The sequence below is a fragment of the Cucumis sativus genome, chromosome 3 (assembly GCF_000004075.3).
Source record: "Cucumis sativus cultivar 9930 chromosome 3, Cucumber_9930_V3, whole genome shotgun sequence".
NCBI classification, from domain to species: Eukaryota; Viridiplantae; Streptophyta; class Magnoliopsida; order Cucurbitales; family Cucurbitaceae; genus Cucumis; species Cucumis sativus.
In genome coordinates, this window is record NC_026657.2 from 13,884,202 (window position 1) to 13,906,116 (window position 21,915).

Sequence of the window (21,915 nt, forward strand, 5' to 3'; positions counted from 1 at the left end):
AATATTAGGTTTTGCAAACTTGATTGAAGGGTTTGGAGAAGCAAATATTATTTTGCTTAGAGAAATAAGATTCACAATTGATAATGTTTTGTCCTCTAGTCAATCAAAGAGAAATCTATTGAGTTGTAAAGATAAACGTCACAATGGTTATCATATTGAGACAAATAGAAAGAATGGAATAAAATCTCTTTATATTATATCTACTGTCTCAAATGAAAAACGTATATTAGAAAAATTGTCTGTTTTATCTTCTGGATTATATTATACTCACATGATGAGAAGAATTATTGAAAATTCATATGAATTGATGGGTTGAGATTCTTCAATCTAATGAATTATCATGTGATGTTTGCTCTCAGAAAAAATTCATAATTAGACTATCACCAGCTAAATTGAAAATCAAATCACCTACATTTTTTTAACGAATTCATGATAATATTTGTGGACCAATTAACCCAACGAGTTGACCATTTAAGTATTTTATGGTCTTAATAGATGTATCCAACAGATTGTCACATGTGTAACTCAGGTATGTCTCAAACATTTGATAATTATTGTATATCTATTGGGATATGTATTGAACATCTTGTAACTCATATTCATACACAAAATGGTTTAGCAAAATCATTTTTAAAACGGTTTGTAATTAATTACTAGACACTTGCTTATGAGAGCTAAACTTCTTAAATTTGTATGAGGACATGTTATTTTGCATGTTGCGTCACTTGTGTGTATTTGGCCAGCAACTTATCACAAGTACTCACCATTACAATTAGCATATGACCATGAGCCAGATATTTCTCATTTGACAATTTTTGGATATGCACTATATGTTCCAATTGCTCCACCATAACTTACTAAGATGGGTCCTCAAAGGAAGCTTGGAATATATGTTGGATTTGATTCCCATCAATTATTAAGTATCTTGAACCTTTTGGGGGACAATGCATTTACAACACGATTTGTCAATTGTTATTTTAATGAAACAAAATTTTCAACTTTATTGGGAGAAATTAAGAAGTTGGAAAAATAAATTACATGGAATGAATCATTATTGTCTCATTTAGATCCTCGTACAGATCAATGTAAACTTGAAATTCAGAAAATAATTCATTTGCAAAATATAGCAAACCAGTTACCAAATACATTTGTAGATGCAAATAAAGTAACTAAATCACATATAACAACTGCAAATGTCCTATCAAATATTGATATCCCAATACAACATGTTGTCATTAATGAATCTAGAACACGCCAGAAGCTCGGTAGACAAGTAAGTTCCAAAGATAAAAATCATCGAAAAAAGAATCGGGTCAATAACTTAATTAAGGATGTGGATGTTCCAAAAGAAATCCAAAATTTGACTTCTGATAGAAATGTCGAAGAAGTTAAAGCAACTGAAAATAATAATGAGACTTCAATAAACTATGTCATGATAGAAAAAAGATGAAACTGAACTAATGTAGTTGTTAACAACATTTTTGTATATAATGTTGCTCTTGATATTATATCCGAAAATGAGAATTATGAACCAAAATTTGTTGAAGAATGTCAACAGAGAAAAAAATGGTTTTTATGGAAAGAAGCAATTGATGCATTAATTAAATTCACTTTCAAAACGTCAGGTTTTTGGACCAGTAGTCTAAACACTAGAAGTTATCAAACATGTGAGATATAAATGAGTATTTGTGAAAAAAATAAATAAAAATAATGAGATCACAAAATATAAACCAAGATTAGTTGCACAAGGCTTTTTACAAAGATCTGGTATTTATTATGATACAAAAAAAGTTTTGAATAGGTTTTTCACAAAGTTCTGAACCGAGTAGATGAGATATTTGTTCATCAATCAACTTATACATAAATTTTTTTTAATAGATTTTATATGGATAAAGTCCATCCATTGAATATTTCAATGCAATGATGTTCACTAGATGTGAGGAAAAATATATTTTGACCTCAAGATGATAATAAAGAACTGTTTGGTTCAGAAGTAACATATCTTAGTGCAATTGGTGCACATATGTGTATCTTACTAATAATACAAGTCATATATTGCATTTTCAGTAAATTTATTAGCTAGATACAATTTCTCTCCAACAAAAATTTGGAATGAAATTAAACAAATACTTCGTTATCTTCGAGAAACAATTTATATGAGATCATTTTATTCAAATAAATCAAATTTGATTTTGAAGATTCTAGATATTTATATGATCCACACAAAGCTAGATCTCAAATAAGTTATATATTCACATGTGACATGTAGAGAAATGTCACTGCACATGTGGAGAAATTGCTATATCTTCGCGATTAGTAAAATAAACCAACCAGCCACCTCCTCAAATCATGTTGAAATTCTTGTTATTCATAAAGCTAGCCGAGAATGTATATGGTTAAGATTGATGACTCAACACATGCGGGAATCATGTGGTTTGTTTTCTAGTAAATTCCTTTCAACAACATTAATTATTAATACGAAGACAACACGACATGTATAGCCCAAATACAAAGAGGTTATATTAAATGTGATAAAACAAAGCACATATCAACGAAGTTTTTCTATACCCATAATCTTGAAGAAAATGACAACATCACATTACAACAAATTTGTTTAAAAGATAACCTGATAGACTTATTTACAAAATCATTATCTACTGCAACCTTTGAAAAATTGGTGCACAACATTGAAATGCGGCGACTGAGAGATCTCAAGTGATGTTTCTATGAGGGGAAGTAAATTTTATTTTTGTAAGTATATATACAATATGTACTCTTTTTCCTTCTCTAGGATTTTTTTTTCCATGGGTTTTTTCCTAATAAGATTTTAACGAGATATATTTCATATATGTAATAAGCATATAAGGGAAAATATTATAAATACTATTAATATATATAGATGTTCATTAGTGTGCTTAGTAGCCATAGTCACATGTCAATTCATTAATCCTCCAAGAGTCATGCTACGTGTCATTTAAACATGGACTCTTAGTGACCATTTAACCTACCTTATGCTTGCAACTTTTTTTTTAAATAGAGAACTTTGGTAGATTTGTAAAGGCACACATATTGGAGAGAAATCCAAATAAATTGGAGAAAGTGAAAACTTTGGGAGATTTCCAATTACTTAATTATTTCTTATTTTTCTAATTTTCTAATTTTCTAATTTATTTATTTATATATTGTATGATATTATTTTAATAATATATTTTCTCGATATCCGTGTTCGATTGTTCCTTCTTTTTACAACATAACTTACATTATCAAAATAAAATTATAGGTGAAATTTTTATTTTCAAATTTTGCAAGACTCTGTGTATTATATTCACTAATGGACATTTACAAAGTACTATCATCTATCAATAGTAGATACTTTTATAGATACATATATTTTCAAGAATAGTGTGATTTAAGACAGTTACCCAATTTTATACACTTAGGGAAAATATCAATTTATATCCTTGAACGTTGAAGGTTGTATCAATTTAAACATTAAATTAATAATTATATCAATCTGAACCCTGAACTTTGGAGGTTCTATTAATTTAAACTCTAAACTTTTATAAATACATCAATTTAAATCTTAAATCTTGAACTTTCATACATACAATTTAAACTCTAAAATTTTATAAGTGTGTTCAAGTAAAACATATAATGGATGATTTAAATGGATACATTTATATAAGTTCAAGGTCTAAATTAATACAATTATTAGTTTTTAGTTTAAATTAATACAACTCCAAAAAAATTTAAGATTTAAATTGATATAATTATTACTTTAAGGCTTAAATTGATACAAACCTTAAAATTTAGGGGTATGAAATTGAATTTTTCTATAAATTTATATAACATATTCATTTTTGTTAATTTTAAAATTAATATAGTTTATATTAGGAACATTTTCAAATATAATAAAATAAACTAAAATATTTACAAAATATAGTAAATTTTAGATTTATCAATGATAGACACCAATAAACTTCTACTAATGTCTATCAATATTACTCATGGATGGAAGCATGTCTATCATGGATAGAATTTGAAATTTTGTGATATTTTGTAAATATTTTGAGAGAATTTTAAAAAATAGTAGATTTTACAAAATATTTACAACTTATAACAAATTATATCACTGTTAGTCATTGATATGCTATAGTGATAGAAAACTATCAGTGATAGAATCCAAAATTTTGCTATAGCTTGTAAATATTTTAATTTATTTTGTTATTTTTAAAAATGCCCCAATATTTTGTCAAATTCTCCGTTTTGAGATTTTTTTTTCTAAAATAAAAAAAAAAGAACTATTTACACTCCATGAAAAAAAAAATCACTCAAAAAACAAATTCAAAACTTATTTTCTATGAAGTGTACACATTTACTACAAAACACATGTGGTAACCTAAACATCCATTCTATGAGAATCATGGATTTACACAAATCAAACAGGTGTAAAGTATAATTTTATACTCTTAAATTTCAAAGTCTCTTTTGTTTTGGTTCTTAATTTTTTTTTTTTTGAAATACTAATTTATCTTTGAACTTTTTCTATAAAAGAAACATTTATTTAGATACCTAGACTTTTAAAAAGTTCAAAAACAACTATTTGTACAGAACTTGAATAAATGTTGTTATTTAATATACCAACAATTCACCATACCATCAAATTACTAAAAGTAAAATAAAAATAAATATCTATGTTTTTGTTTTTATTTTTAGAAATACATTTCTACCTAGTTAAACAAAATGAACATTAAAGAAAAAACCAAAAAGTTGTTACAACTTGTGGAGAAGAATTGAACCTCAATCCTAAGTGCATAAATAAAAGAAATTATAATTCAAATCATAAGATGCTAATTGTGAAAAAAAAATGTACATATCAATTATCACTAAGGTATGTACATATGCCAATATGCCGTTCACAACTCCTGTTTTTGTTTTTGCTTTTCTTTTCTGAGTACAACAATAACTTAAAATGATTAAGAGTATGATTCTTCATTTTATTATAATAGGTAGTAAAAAAATCAAAAGCATTTCTAAGAACATAGTATTATCATTACTATTATGTGTGAATACAATCAATTCGACACCCCCCCAAAAAAAAAGTGGTCATAAATAATTGATTAACAATCATTGTGTAAATAAACAAAATGAAATTGTGGACACTCAGATGGTGGGAAGAAGTTTCTTGTGCAGATTCTGAAATCTTTCATGTTCAAAGATTCGGAGACCCATTGTCGTTGTGTTGTAGAAAATTATTTTGGTAGGGAGTACGTTCTAACACATTTCAACAGCTTATTGAAAGTATAGACTGTGCCAGATGATAAATTTGCTGCAACTGTAGTTTCTCTATAGTGTAATGTTGTGAGGGAAATTTGTTCTGACGACCAAAGACCGACCTCATTCAGATCTCCTCCTGTCCAGCACATGTTTACCGTCAAGCCACCTCGTGCCTTCAATCCTTTAACGCAACCGTCGGGCCAAACATTACGGGGGAGAGCAGGAAGTAAGTAAAGATCGTTAATGGTGCTCTGCACGAGCATTTCGGCAATGGCAGCTGAGAATCTGGATATGCCAGCAGCACCCAAGAGAAGGAGGAGCATAAAAAACTATATGGTTAGATTGCTTAAGAGAAAGGTATTGTTTCATTAGACTTTTAGTACTTCATTGGCAACTTTCATGCACAAAAAAGAAGTGAATACTACACAACTGCAAACTATGTAGCTTACCCAAAGTTGGCATCTATTTGGAAAGGGGGGTGAGCAGTAAACAAATTGCTGTATAGACCACCTTCATAATCACTTTCATGATCTGGATCAACAAGATCGAACAAATGTTTGACCATCTGGTATGCATGCTCGCTGTTATGAAGACGAGCCCACAGAGCAATTTTCCATGCAGTCGACCATCCTGGACCTTCCTCTCCTGTTTCGCAAGAGAAAGTTTATGAGCATTGTTGTTTAGCACAATGATCAAATTAAGTTTATCTTATATCCTTTCAGATTAATAACAGACAAACCAAAATAATAAAAAATTACTGGTTGCTATTTGCTAATCCGAAGTATAACAGATTATGATTTTCATCCCTATCTGGCTATTTCTAATAAAGCCTAAAGTGGAAGGAAATCCCAAAAAGTTGGTTGACAAATAGAAACCTCTTTTGTGAAGAGTATTGCTTGCAGCTTCTGAAATGTTGGGTGTTTTCTCAACAGTTATGGTATGCCCTGGAAACAGCCCGAATAGATGTGATACATGTCGATGATGCACATCTTGGTCCTCAAAGTCAAGAGCCTAATCGAAGAAATGTCGAGTTAGGGCAGTCTAGATAATTCTTCAAAGCTCCTGATTAAGAGATGAGATACTTACATACCCATTCCATAAGAGAACCATCTTTAGCTATCTTATAAGGTAATAGCCTAGCTTGAGCCTTTCGAACCTTGTCGATAAAAGTATCCTTGGTTTTCCCCAGAATCTGTTATACATGAAAATTTAAAAAACGTAAATAAATACATCCAGCAGGCGAAGTAAAACAGTTTCGTTTTATGAACACGGAAAAAAAGCTTCACCTCTGCAGCCGATATGATGGATGAGAAAACCTCTTTTGTGATGGCCATATCCATTGTTGTTGAATAACTCACACTAGCAGGTTTACCATCAGGAGCTATGAACATGTGTTCTGGGGATGTTGATGGGTTTGTTTCCAAATATCCGTCCTTGCCATCAATTAGCCAATCCAACAGAAATGATGCGCATCCTTCCATCAAAGGATATGCCTTGTTTTTTAAAAAATTCTGAAGGTGGATTGAATTATGTAAGATAATGAACAGAAATTTTCATTTCTAAGAGGTGACAGTTCACTGAATTTGCAGTACAACGGTAATTTATTTTTATCTAGAAGTACTCTGTTCTGTACTCAACTTCAGTACTACAAAGCATCTGCTCAAACAAAACATTGAACAAAGACAGCCATACAATTGTAGGCAGGAACTTACTTTGTCCATTGTGTAAGTGTAGTGCTCCCACAGATGGGTACAAAGCCACGCTCCACCCATCGGCCATAAAGCCCAAACAGCCTGTCCTCGATCCGGAGAGCTTTTCGCCCATATGTCTGACACTTGATGAGCTACCCAACCACTTGCTTCATAGTTCGCCTATAAATTTAAAAACATGTGAGAACAAGGTCACAGACAAGGTAAAGAATGTTTGTGCTATAACGGAATCATAGGTGATAGGACAACCCCTAAAAACGACGGCTGCCAAAAATCATCAAAGAAACTAAAACAGAACCATGTATTTTGATTATTGATTACTTTCTAATATCACTAAAGAGAACTAAAATTGAATTATTAAAACACTTATGTACAGTATATAACAAACAAGTATCAAAGGTACAGATGCTTACTTTTGCAGTCTTACGTCCATTGACAGATAAGAAGGATGTGAAATCAAACAATGGTTCCTGGCACTCCTTAAGGTTGCACGAAAGGGATGGCCAATAGTTCATTTGTAGATTAATGTTCAAGTGCGGAGCACCACTGAAAAAGAAAAAGAAGGGAAACCAGATAAGCGTCTAAGAAGATGAATCGAAGCAAAAACGTCTATGGGAAAAATAAACTATCATGTTCTGTCATTAACCGTTTGTATTGAATTTTCATTTGGTTATGAAACATTCCAAACTGTGAAGTGTCAAGATTAAGGTAGGTAGAGATTGATACAGTTACGATTCACTCGGATCACTTTCTTCTATATTTTTCTTAAAAATCTACCTTCTAAAAAGCATTAGATGAAAGTATAAGGCAACATAACATTAAAATAATGACAAGGCTAGAAACTTACTCCCATGCTGGTTCGACGTTCTTGTTCCATATACCCTGAAGGTTGGCCACCTGAGTTCCAGGCCGCGAACAAGAGATAAGTAGATACCGACTATATTGGAATAGCAGCTCTACCAAAGATGGATCTTCATCAGTCTGAAAAGATTTTACCCTCTCTGCAGTAGAAGCTACTCTAACTTCCTTTCCTCCAGAATTAGGTGAAGAAGATTCGTTCTTAGAGCTTTTTGAAAGATGCAACGAAACACGTTGAAAAAGACTCTGATAGTCATTCAAGTGCCGTGCATAAAGATTGGAATAAGACAAACCTTTTATCTTCTTCATTGTCGCAAGAGATTCAGAAGAAGGATCCTTCCCAGACAATGAAGGCTGCGTAAATGGCCCTTTAAAAGAAGATGAAGCCACCAGACGCAAGACAGCCCAATCTGAGCCATTAACCTTTAATTTCTTTTCATCTAAATCGTGTACTACTACACTGCCATCACTAACCTGTAAACTAAGAACGGCAGAATATTGAATGCCCTTGGGATTGTCATCAAAATCCATTTTTGGAGGGATTCTCACACCTCGACAGCTTCCATGTAGTACAATTAGACTTTGACCATCTACTACATGCGAGCTGTGATGTAACTTGCTATCAATGGACACGATAAATGTCAAAGATCCTGGTTTGCTTGCAGCAATCTTGGTTACAATTGCTTGATCGGGGTTAGAGGCAAAATGTTCCCTTGTAAATTCTACATCACCCACAGAGTACTTCACTCTTGCTGTGGCTGTATTCAAGTCTAATTCTCGATGATAAGTCTCAGGAGTATATGACTGATGGGAAACTTCAAACTCTAGCTTAATATCACCCAGGAGTTGATAAACCTGCATGATCACAAGATTGTCAGTACAAACTGCTTCAATTTCAATGCTCTATCAAGTCTTCAGTATGATAAGAAACTAAAACACCAAAAAAGAAAAAGCAATAAATAAGAATTTTGGAGAAAGACAAAATTGTTTTTGAAATGCTAAAATAGACATCCCTTCCTCGTAAGGTAAGTTCGACGAGTAGAACCTATTCAACTAGAACATGGCATTTGATGAGCAGTTACTTATAAGCTTTGCATAGTAGTTTAAGAGAGCATGAAGCGCATACATGATGAAAAAGGAGATTATCTTAGCAGAGACTGGAAACAAAAAGATAGCAAAGAACTACAACCAATGATTCATAAAGAGCTGCTTTAGCAAGGGATTAAATTCATTTAAGGATCACATTTGTGCACTATGAAAGCGTATTATGAGGAGTTGAGAAGCATTACATCAGATGGCTTTCCAGACAGTTTGACTGCAGCTTCGGTGGCTTCAGCATACTTTCCATCGTCAACAAGCTTTCTAACCTCTCTTAGAGCCTCAGGAGCATCTGGGTTGGTATAGTCTGCCGGAGTTCCAGTCCAAAGTGTGTCCTCTGCATGAATTTTTATTAGCCTTCAGATGGTACAATTGAAACTTAAACTGTAACATTCATTTACTAGGTTTGCATGGAACCAGTAAAGTTCAGTAGGATACACAAAAGACAATTTTCCCAAGAAAAATTTAAAATGATATCAGATCCATCCAGCTAGAACAGACATAAGCAACTATGTAGTCTGTAAATATTTTATATCTTCTCCATATCCTTCATTGCCATTCAAAACACAGCCTACAATTCAAACAGGGCTGAACCAGCCTTACAAACAATGAAGGAAGGAAAATCTAGACAATTGAGTTAATATTATACTCCCAACTACATTGCTAGTTGACAAATTATACTAGTTAAGTAAAAAAAAAAAAAAAAAAATCCACATCAATCACAAATATTCAACACAAAGGAATAGGTTTCCCCATCAAAAGTAATATTCCCAAATTAGTAATGGCAAAAATTAAAAAGAACGAAAGTGAGAGACAGAAACTCATATATATGCTATAGCGTCAAACACACAGACACCCATCTGACTTCTCAGTAACCAAAGTGCACACTACATTCAAATACATCTCTATTTCTTCCAAATTAGTTCAACCAAAACGAAAAAGACCTCAAGAGTTAAAGTGGGACAAACCATTAAGCTGAAGAATCTCAGTATCGACACCTCCCCAAACCATCGCTCCAAGCCGTCCATTCCCAATAGGAATGGCATCAGTCCAGTGCTTGGCAGGAGCATTAAACGTGAGCTTCAAAGGGTCGGAAGAATCCGCCATTCCCACCAAAGTCGACCTCCAAAAGTCCTTCTCCGCTATGGCAAAAGGGAAACAGAGAGGAATGAGAAGCAGAGCAAAAAGAAATCCATTTTCATGGAAATGGGTTTTCAACATTGGAAGCAACATGAAGAATGGAAGTGGAAAGTGGGAAATGGAAATGTGGGTCGAGGTGTGGTTTAAGATCAAAGAAAGTGGGGGTATTTGTACTGTTCTAAGAACGCCAGTTCTATAATCTAATTAGATGCACAGAGGGTAAAAGGTAGAAGGCACGCGTAACAAGGACTAGTGGCAGAGTTTTCACGGGAAAACCCAGGATGATTTCAGATCATTTATCTTTGCATCTTAATTTATAGTATTAAGGAAAGTATCTTGGCAGGGAAAGACGGTGCTTTTCTCTCTCTCTCTCTCTCTCTCTCTTTTTTTTTTCCTTTGTTTCCCTTCGATTTTCCCAACACTTCATGTGCTGTTTAGTTGGTGGTGTTTCAATGTCGTGTTTATGATTGAATTAAAAGGCTTTTAGTCCCTAATTTTTGTTTTAACTTTTCTTTAATTGAAAATTATAAAATACACTCCCAGCTCCAAGAAAAAAACCATAAATAAAAAGAACTTTTACAATTGTACAGAAATTGCTTCCTTCCTCGACTACAAGATAGCTTCTCAAATTGTTACCTAAGTTTACAACAACATGTGGATACGTGAGTTTTGTAGCATTTGTCAATTGGCATAGGTTGGGTTGCGTCATTGCAGCAACTCTTTTCACCAAAGAAAGGTAGAAATTGGGCAAAGGTAGGGCTTCCTCCGTCTCACTCTCTCCTCTCATGTTTTGGATTGCAGTCATGGAGTGTCCTTGTCAACCATAGGTTCTTGCATGGCTTCACCTTAACAAAAAGAGTTGATCATTACAAATTCACCATTTACTTTTTGATAAAGTTTCTCATCAAACCACAACATGCCAAACATTCTTCACATTTTGATTTTGTGACTTTTCCTTTACAACAATTTTTTTTAGCACGGGTGGATATAAAGTGGATTGCTTCCACACATTTGGTGGTTACCAAATAACTCATATGCCATTTAATATTTTCTCAATTTGATTCCCTCTTCCGAAAGAAAAAGGAATGATAATACAAGTTCTTGATAATTAAAGCAAGCTTAAATTGAGAATAACACCGTCAAATATATATTTTATTATTTTTGTAAATATAATAAATAAATAAAAAGTTAATAACTTTTTTTAGAAGAATCAAAAGTTATAACTTTACTCTTTTTTTTCCTTTCTTATAAAAGGTAGTTTTAACTAATTACTTAAACCCCAAGAACTTTATTGTTAATCTTATGAACATTTGTCACCCCCATGAACAAATTTTAAATGTAAAGTCCTTACATAGGAATCGTGCATAAAGGAATAAACACGAAATTTTAAATAAGCAAATTTGAGAAAATATTTACTACATATAGAAAAATGTTTTAAATTTTATTAATAATAGATATCGATAGACACTAATATGTTGTTTCTAACAGTAGCATTGACAAAGATAAAAGTTTATTAATTCTTATCATTTTTATCATTGATAAAAATCTAAAATTTTGCTATAACTTATAAATATTTTAATTTGTTTCAATTTTAAATCATACCAACAAAGCTTAAGAGCGACAAATTTGGTAGAAAAAGAATTGTATACTTAGACAAATAGAAAACAACATTGCATAATTCATATAAAAAATTAGTACATCTATCACTAGAACTAGCTAAAAGAATTATAATCTAAAACAATTTCAACTTTACAAACCAAAATATGTTAACAAAATATAGGAAAAATTTAAAAGTCTCCATAGATATTTAATGAAATAAAAAACAATAATAAAATCATTTAATGAGAAACATATTTATTATTGTGTTAATGTGGGTCAAAATTAATAATTACAAAAAAAATCAAAATTATTTCCAATGAAATCAAGATTAGAGATATAGACATGTGTGATTGTAAACTAAGAAATCTTATTTGAACAACATATCTAAAAGGCATGAGGGAATGCCCCCTGGAGTCCTAATATTAGTTAACTAACTAATAAATATGATTAGACAAATTAAAATAATTTAATACAGCTAAATATAGTTAAGGAATATCCATTTCTTAATACTTTTTTCAAAAAAAAATAGTAGAAAGTGGTGATTAAATTTATAATTATCTCCACTCATTATATTGTGATCTTTTTATATGTATTTTAAATTCTTACTACCCATCTATACAACTTAATTCACTTCTTAAACTATTGTATTTTCTAATCTCATCTTATATTGCATTCTTCCTTACTAATAGATATTAAAACTAAAGAAGATTAGATGTTAAATTTTGGGGAAGGTAATTACATTTCATCTTTATATAACTTCAATAGTGAATTCATTCGAAGAAGAGAAAACTATGACCCTACGAAGAAAAAAACCTACCTATACACTAGTAAAGGTTTTCCACACATATTCAGATATACGCTTACGCTTGAAAGTGAAAGAGTGTGGCCAGAGCTAGATAGGGTGTGAGAGTTAGACTCAAACTATACAAAATCATGTGTTTGTATAGAAAGTTGACCTAAAATGTTCTCTAGTGTTTTCAAGTTCCTTAGAATTAATTAGATGACCGATTGGCCAAAAGATATGCTCGGTTTTGTATTTGGTTAGGGTCGACTTCAATCGAGCATCTTCCTTGTACTATATCTTGGACTTAAAGTGTTACTTTGGACTGTAGCATATGTAAAACATGTCTCGTTGGACATTTGGCAAGGGTCAGTCTGTACAAAGAGAGCTAGTTAAGGTCTAACTCAAATCAATGAACTTACAACTTTATCCATTATTACAAATTTTATTATTAATGTCACGTGGAGGTCATGAATATAAGCTTTTCTTCCGCCGATAAATTGGGCATATAACAGGAGTAGGAATAGTAATAAATCACCCATAGAGATAGTACTGAATATTACTGATTTCAATACTATGTTTTAAGTAATAATGATTAAACGTGTGTATAACTTTTGTGTAAGAAAGAATAATAAAGTGTGTAAGAAAGAATAACAAGTGTGTAAGTTGAAGAGTATGGATGGAGAAGACTAAAAGAGGGTGTTGTGTGCACATTAATTCTGATGATCACCAAACCTACCAATTCTATTTCAACCATACACCTACATACATATAAAATAAATGAAATGAAAAGGGAAATTTTTCTTTCTTTTCATACAGCTAAAAGTCTAATACACAAAACATAAAAAAGTTGTCCCATTTAATACCCTATATTGACTATGAACATTATTGTTTAGATCCTTTGTAGTATATTTATTAAAATCATTGACTTTATTGTACCAAAAAAAAAAAAGAAAAAAAGAAAAAAGATATATCACTTTATTATAACTTTTCAAAATATCAATAGGAATATTGTGTGCCATAGGGTAACATGTGAGAAATTTTAGTTTATAAAGTTTTTTTTTTTCAGAAATGTTAATGGTGATTGAAATATCCAAAAAATGATTGTTAAGGGATATTTATGAAAAAGAAAAGTTAAAATGTGTTTTTAAAGAAAATATTTAATTAATTAACATATACTAAGTTAAAAAGATTTGTTATTTATATACGTGTTTTTCTTCTTTAAAATATATTTTTCAAAATAATATATAGTTATACTCCATTGATACCAAACTCAAACAAATATACAAATATTAATGAAAATGCCAAACATATATTAGTGGAAATTTAATATTGTGATTAACATGTGTTATTTCCTCGTATGGGTGTGATGTCAAGTTAACTTTGATGTCTATATTAATACATTAAGTATTTAGCTCAATCATTTCATTTGAGTTTTTAAATAATATTAGTCATGAAGCCCTTGGTTGTGAGGATGGCTGTGGCTCTCAAAGTTGCAAGATGAAGGGGTGTTGAGCTCAACTTAATTATTTTCCTTTTTGTACCATTTTCATCTCTCTCTTGTGACAAAACCTCTCAATTATACAACAAAAATAAATAGAGAAATAACATAAAAATTCAATAAAGCAAAAAACACTATATAAGAATTTAGGTGGTAAACTCCAAAATTATTACAATTACACACTACTTTCACTCACGGTTCTGAATTACAAAACCATTTTCTTCAAAAACTCTTGACTATCCACGCTCTTTATTTTCTAGGTTAAAGTGCATTCAATTGAGATAGATATAAACAAAAGATGGTGAACTATAGGCTTAAGAGTTACCCATCTGTTAGTTTAAAAATGATGAACAGTGGAATTCCACATCCCACGTCTTGTCATACCTAACACTACCATGTTGCTTTTTGTCAATTTCATCCCACTTGGTCTTTGCTCATAAACTTTGAATCTTAAATAGCAAACTATTCTCTTACATTAAAACTAGTAAATGAATTTAATAAAAACCGAAACATTTATTGAGCTGTTGAGATGAAAAAATATACACCATATTGGATTCATAACATATAAATAAATTAAAACCATTAAGATGGGAGAAATTATCAATAAACAAGAAAAAGAAAAAATAATTTAAAATGTATCAAAAGAGTAGCTTTATAAATTGTTTTATGGAAAATTTTAAATTGGGAGAAATTATCAATAAACAAGAAAAAGAAAAAATAATTTAAAATGTATCAAAAGAGTAGCTTTATAAATTGTTTTATGGAAAATTTTAAATATAGCCAAATGAATAGTTAAATTGAAATTATATCTCAATATACCATGATGATTAAATTATTTAGAATCAATCAATTAGATTGGTTAACTAATTAAGATTTAGTATAATTTTAAATACCTAATTGATGAATAAAAAAAAGTTCAATGGATATAATCCTTAAGTTTTTGGAGAAAATTGAAACTTATGACTCTCAAATATTTTGCACTGGACGACGCTACAAGAAAAACCAGTTTTCATGACACATTTTTCAAGCCCAAGATAAGGAAAAGAGTGGGAAAATGTCATAAATGAAAAAAAAGAAAACGTGTTTATGGCTAAAAGAGGCAATAATTTTGGATTTTTGAGAATTTATAACCCTTATTATGTGTCATTCGAGGTAAATAATTAGTTTATAATTTTTTTTAAAAAAATATAACAAACCGACAAAATATTTACACTGTATAGAATAATTTTGAAATCGAAAAAAGTTTATAGACCCACAATGAAAATAAAAAAATGCTTCGGTCAACACGTGATTAATCAGTCATACACGTGCGTGTAGTTCTTTTACTAAACGATCTAATACATGATCATGTAGGAAATGATACACGATTATGTAGGTAGTATCAACCCCGACCACACGCGCGAATATAATTCTTCTTCTAAATGATCATGATACAAGATCGCGTACTAAGATCTAAATGATTGTTTACCAAATCTAAACAATTTTGGTTAACAATTGTATACCAAGATCATTCATATTTAGTACAAGATCGTGTCTCAATATCGTTTAGATTGGTACACGGTCGTGTACTAAGATGTATCAAGATCTAAACGATTTTTGTTGAAGATCATGTACCAAGACCTTTTATATTTGGTATATGATCTTAAACCAAAATCATTTAGATCTTGATACAAAATTGTTTAGGTCTAGAAGAGAAAATGTATGAGAGATGACGAAAGATCGTTTACCAAGTGAAAATTTGAAGAAGTGAAAAAAAGAAAGAAAAAAATGTGAGAGATGGAGAAGATGGAAGAAATTCTAGAAGAGGAAATGAAGAAAGCACGTGGATACCTTTACAAAAAAAAAAACATGTGAGAATATGAAAGAGAAGAGATAATAATTTGAAAAATTAATAATATAAAGAGGAGATAAATAAATCGGAAATAAGAAGAAAAAAGTTGAGAAAAATCTCGGCAACATTAAGGAGTAAACCTAAAATTTATGAAAATATTATAGACTTTTTGATTTTGTTACACGAGCAGTAAATATTTTGATATTTTGTTATATTTATGAAAATTAATTAGAGTATTTATTTCTCTTAAATAAAATAAGTTAAAGTTTTTTCTCCTCCCCTCGACCCTATGCATTTTCCCCTCTCCCTTACCTCACTCTTTCCCTCCCTTTTCACTCAAGCTCGTTACCAGTGAATAGATCAACAAGATGCAAATAGAATGATGTCATCAAACGAAGAGGGAGATTTTTCGATGGTGGATGAAAGTTACTGGCAAACATATCAACAAGTTGGTGTTAGCAAGTTGTCAATGATTTGTCAATAGGTAGGTTTGTTTCCTATCTATCTTTCTTTTAATCCTTGAGGGGGTGTTTAGGGGAAGGAAAGGAAAATGGAGGGAAATGAATAAAGAGAGGAGATATTCTGAAAAGGAAATGCTTATTTATAATCCTTGTTTGGGGAAAGGAATAAGTGAGAGAATTGTGAAGGATTATTTATAATATTTGTTTGGGAGAAGGATTATGATAAAAAAAATTATTGTATTTTTTTATGTGTGTAAAAAAAGTTCTATGAAAAAAAAACTAAATAATATATATTTTTTCATGGGTATGAAATTCTTGTTTTTATTTCGTGAACTCAATCCAAAATAAAAAATGTGCTAGTATTTTTTGCATTTATGTAAACTTTTGTCTGTTGTTCGTACCATAAAGCCTTTACAACCAAAAACTGTATTCAAATTCATATTTTTAGTTAAGTTGTTCCATTATCCACACCAAAAATTTGTATTAATTTTTGGGTTTCTCTATAATCATTAGTTTAGCGAGTTTCATATGACCATAGTCTTCTGTACTATCTCTCTCAAAGAAAAAAAATAATTATAACCTTGATTTTACATTGAAGATATTCTTTAATTTCTCGTTAACAATTAGTTAAAGTATTTGTTTTTATTTCACTTTGTCTCCTTAGTTTTCTAGGAAGGTCTTTCGTCTATTTAGCCTCTCTATTTTGTAATTCGAATTTGGACCATGGTTGTAACTTGGAAAGATGGGGTATTGGTGGAATTTATTAGACATACCCCAAGTGTTTGGAGTACTAAATAAAAAAAATTGTATAACTTTTAGATTTTTTTTTGTTGATCTACAACTCGGTTTGTTTAAATTTTTATATGTTAGATTTAAGGTTTGAAATCATGTTGCGTTGTTTTGAACTCAAATAAAGTATGTTAATTTAGTTTTTATCATATGATTTTAGCTTGTTGTTTGTAGTTTGTTACTCGCTTGAGCTAATCTAACTAAGTTTTAGGATAATATCGTTGCTTTTAAAACATTCTTCTTAATGTAGGTTGATTAAGTTATTTGAACTATATGTTGTAAACCGAATTAAGATTATAAATGTTTGTTGTTTAGGCTTCAAGGACACTATGTGTTTAAAGAAGTAGATTTTCAGGTCGAAAATTGTGTGGTTCAATATAGGTAAGTAGTTTCTACATCACTACCAAAATACATATTTGACTATTGTGATTTAATTTTCTTTTTTTTTTTCTTATCATTTTAGTATGGTTGAAAGTGTTTCCTATGCTTTAAAAGTGCACTTTTGTTAATAACAAGTGTAATGACGATAACTACAACTATTAGTAATAAACGTAATAAGAGGCATGATGGAACATTCGATATGACCTCACCATCACAAGTCCAAGAATTTGTGTTGCAAGTACGATGTGTGTCTATCCTTCCAAATTTGTAGCTTCATAAATATTCTTGTGTTGATATATATGTTACTCGTTTGATTAAAATGAAGTATTCTTATAAAAGAAATGTGTTTAATGTTTCTTACACCTAGTTGAAAATGACAAGCAAGATTCGTAGTCATAATGTATGAGTTAAACACCAAAGTTTTTTACGATTTTAGTTATCATAATTGTTACTTTAATTCTTAATGTGTTCTTAATCTAGTTACTTTACCTGCATTAGACGAAGTTGATTGTAATGTAGTTACTTGTAGCAATACCTTTTATATTTAGTTTCTTCCTAAAAATATACTAAGTTTTAGGTATCGGTTTTCTTGTATTTGTACCTTTAAAAACATTTCATAGTTTTCTTGTACTTAGTTTCTTTGTAAAAGTATTATCTATGTTATTGTTATGTATGAAACCTATTATTTATATTTGTACCGGTTTTTGGGTTAAAAAAAACTTAGTTTATGATGGAAATCATGTATAATGACAAGATTCAAAGAAAAACCATCCCGACACGCAATAATAAATTCACAAATATGATATTTTATGACAATAAAAATATGTCATGATAGAACATTTGTTGACATAGAACATCCATAGTGGTTCAAGTATTCTTGACAATACAATGTCATGGTTTCCCTATTCTTGATAGGAAAAACATGTCATGGTTTCTATAATGCTACATAAAAATGCCCAATTTTGAGTCAATTAATGACAGTAATATATGTCATAATATACTTGACAATGACATTTTATAATTGTTAGTAATTATTCACAATATGCTGGATTTTTTTTTAAAAGCAACGTAAAATTTGAAACATATTTCAAAAATAGGTTGTTGCAAAACTATTTTTAAAAATAGGTGATTTGAGGTGAAGTCATGTACCCCACCTCTTCTATTTTTTCTTATTTTTATATATATACTACATTTGGTCCTACATTTTTTTTCTAATTATTTATATACGCCACACATTTCACTTTTTTCATTATATATACCAACATATAATAATATATATATTAAACATTCAAATTCTAAAAATATATTTCTTTATTAAATTAATTAATTTTTTTCTTTATTTATATTTAAATATCACAATCTTCAACTTCTCTTATTAAATTCATTTTTCTAATTTAATTTAATTATTTCTTAATCAAAATTATACATATATTTTTTTTCCAATTTTCAATTTTTTTTAAAAAAAAGCTCATATATTAACAAAAATATGTTATTAAAAATATATTAAACAAATAAAAGTAGTAACAATAATAATTGAGGGAAGTTGAAATTCCTAAAAAAAAAATAATAATAACACTTTTAGCCACCAATGCTTATTGGTAATTGAATAAAAAAGAATTCATGTTTATGGCAAAAGAAAAAAAACAAGAATTTGTTCGATTACAAATTAAAAACTTAACAAATAATTTTCGATTGCAAATTTGTTATTATTATTATTTTTAGAGTAAGCTTCTACTTCTTTTGATTATTATTATTATTTTGTTTTGTTTAATATATTTTTTAATAACATATTTTGTTAATATATGTTTTTTTAACAGAAAATCAGAAAAAGATATATAATTTTGATTAAGAAATAATTAAATTAAATTAGAAAAGATGAATTAATAAGAAAAATTGAGGAGGGAGATATTTAATATATATATACATTAAAAAAAATTATTCAATTATTATTTTGAGTAACTTCAACTTCTTCAACTTCTTCTAATTATTATTATTTTTTAATATATTTTTTAATAACATACTTTGTTAATATTTGTATTTTTTAAAAAAATACTTAAAATTGGAAAAAAAAAAGTATAATTTCAAATAAGTAATAATTAAATTAAATTATAAAAAATAAATTTAATAAGAAAAATTGAAGATTGAGATATTTAAATATAAATAAAGAAAAAATAAAATGTGCGAGACCCACGTATATAAATAATTAGAAAATAAAAAAATGTGAGGTAGTATATATATAAAAATAAGAAAAAATAAAAGAGGTGAGGTCCACTTTATGGGGATACACGACTTCACCTCAAATCACCTATTTTTAAAAATAATTTTGCAACAACCTATTTTTGAAATATGTTTCAAATTTTACATTATTTTTAAAAAAATCCCAATATGCTTTGACAATGACATTGTGTTTTATCATGAGAAGACCAGTTGTGACATCTTTTTACAACTATTATCAATATTCCTGCCTTTACCGAGGATGATTGTAAATTGTAAATCTAACAAATTTTAAACATCACAATAGTTCATTTTTCTTGTAGTGCAAACTACTTAAAATACTCGATCTTCTTCTTCCTTTCTCCTCTTCTTGGTTCAAAAAAATTCTGTAATTTCTTCGACCAAAACCCTCATTCTCTTGACTTGCATGTTTCATTTTTACAAAAGAATACATATGAGGAGTTCTTTAATCAATCGGTAACAAAATAAAAAAAAAAAAACTAAACTAAGAACATTGTTCATTATTGACAACGCAACATTCCATAAAAATTGAGATTTTCTTTAACTGAACCTAAATATTTACGAAATATAACAAAATTTCATATCAATTATCATAGAAGTCTATCCATCTCTACTATTAATAGAATTTTAAAATTTGCTATATTTTATAAATAGTTTTTAATATTTTACCATTTATAATATTCTTTTCTAAAGTTAATTTCTTTTTATAAATTACAATTATATTATATAATCGGAGAAAATGCTTCATGGTACCAAGTTTTGGATTTAATTTTTATTTGATCTTAAACTTTAAAACGTTACGATATTAGTTTTTTATTTTGAGTTTGAATTGAATTTAATCCCTATATTTTTTAGATTTACACTTCAGTTTGAACTTTAATTTTTCATTAATTTTTTTTTGTAATCAGTGTTATTGTTTACTAAGTATTTAAAAGAATTATATGAATTATAATAAGGAAAATCGTAAAAAGAAATAGAAAATTTGACAAAATACATACAACTTATAGTAAAAATTTCAGATTCTATCAATAATAGACATTGGATATGCTTCTATCAGAAGTATTGATAGATAGTGATAGAAGCCTATCAGTTTCTATCATCGATGAAATTCAAAATTTTGCTATAGTTTGTAAGTATTTTAATTTATTTTGCTATTTATAAAAATGTCTCATGTAGTTAATTAATTTTTACTATCTTTTATTATTATTATTTTAAATTAATTGACAAGCATGAACGTCAATTAATTAAGTAAAATTTGGAGAACTCTTGGAGCAATTTTAGCCAGAGATCATATTACATAATGAAATTTCTTAAAGAGGTTTTTGCAAAAATAACAAAAAAAAAAAAATATGATAATAATAGAGCTCATGTCACAACATTTTCTAAATTTGTATAGCAAATTTATAAGTGATGAATGTTTGATAGCCTATGATTACCGTCTAATAGTCGTCTGATATTACTAATTTTGTCATATTCGCAATATGAAAAAAAATTGATGCCATGAGCTATTTTTTTCTAAATATTTTTGTCATTTGTTGTAATTTTTCTTTTTTTAAACAAGAGCTCTCCTTCATGGCTTCCTCCAATCGCAGGTAAAATGACATCATCAAAATGACCTTGTAAAGCGTCAGACAATCCCCATTTCTTTAAGTTTGTTCTTGATATGCTCTCAAGGAACAAAAGTTTGTAAGAAAAAGTTGGTCTAATATCCGAAGATACCTTGTTTGGCTTATTTGTTTTTATTTTCAAAATTTTAATTAAATTAAAGAGTTTTTAAAAATTTAGGAAGAATCTCTCAGTCATCTCAATCTAGATTGGTCTTGAAAAAAACAAAATTATGAGTTTTTTTATAACGGTTTTACTTTTGAAATATAACACAAAAAGATGTTATTTCTCAAAATTTTCCCAAGTGACTGCCTCGGGAAGATGCAGTCCTTCTAACCCAATTTTCTTACCATTCACTCCTCCTCCATCGTATCATCTCTTCTTTGATTCTCTCTTCCTCACACCAACTCCAAACGCTCATGCCCTAGATTTCCTCTCCTAAATCCTCAATCCATTTCACCTCTCAAAATCTTTCTCCCTCTCAACCACCCTCAAGATCACCATGGTCGTCTCTCCTTTCCATATCCGATCAAGTCATGTCTTAAGCTTAGTTTAGGACAATTTCACGTATATTTTCTTTGCATTCTCATTTTGTTGTTTTTGTGCTGTAGAGACTACAGAGAGAAATGAATTTTCAGTACTTATGTGTT

The 21,915-nt window shown here is 29.4% G+C and overlaps 1 protein-coding gene across 1 annotated transcript; it reads right to left on the reverse strand.

The window, feature by feature from the left end:
• Positions 1 to 4,967: 4,967 nt before the first annotated feature.
• LOC101204534 (alpha-L-fucosidase 2) lies at positions 4,968 to 10,398 on the reverse strand. The gene is made up of 10 exons (XM_004140763.3): positions 9,911 to 10,398; positions 9,134 to 9,279; positions 7,834 to 8,699; positions 7,400 to 7,532; positions 6,990 to 7,148; positions 6,564 to 6,788; positions 6,368 to 6,469; positions 6,153 to 6,288; positions 5,727 to 5,922; positions 4,968 to 5,562 (listed from the first exon to the last, which is right to left on the reverse strand). Exons 1-10 carry the CDS (start codon positions 10,173 to 10,175, stop codon positions 5,253 to 5,255), a joined length of 2,538 nt encoding a protein of 845 aa, XP_004140811.2. The 5' UTR covers positions 10,176 to 10,398; the 3' UTR covers positions 4,968 to 5,252.
• Between the last annotated feature and the right edge of the window lie 11,517 nt (positions 10,399 to 21,915).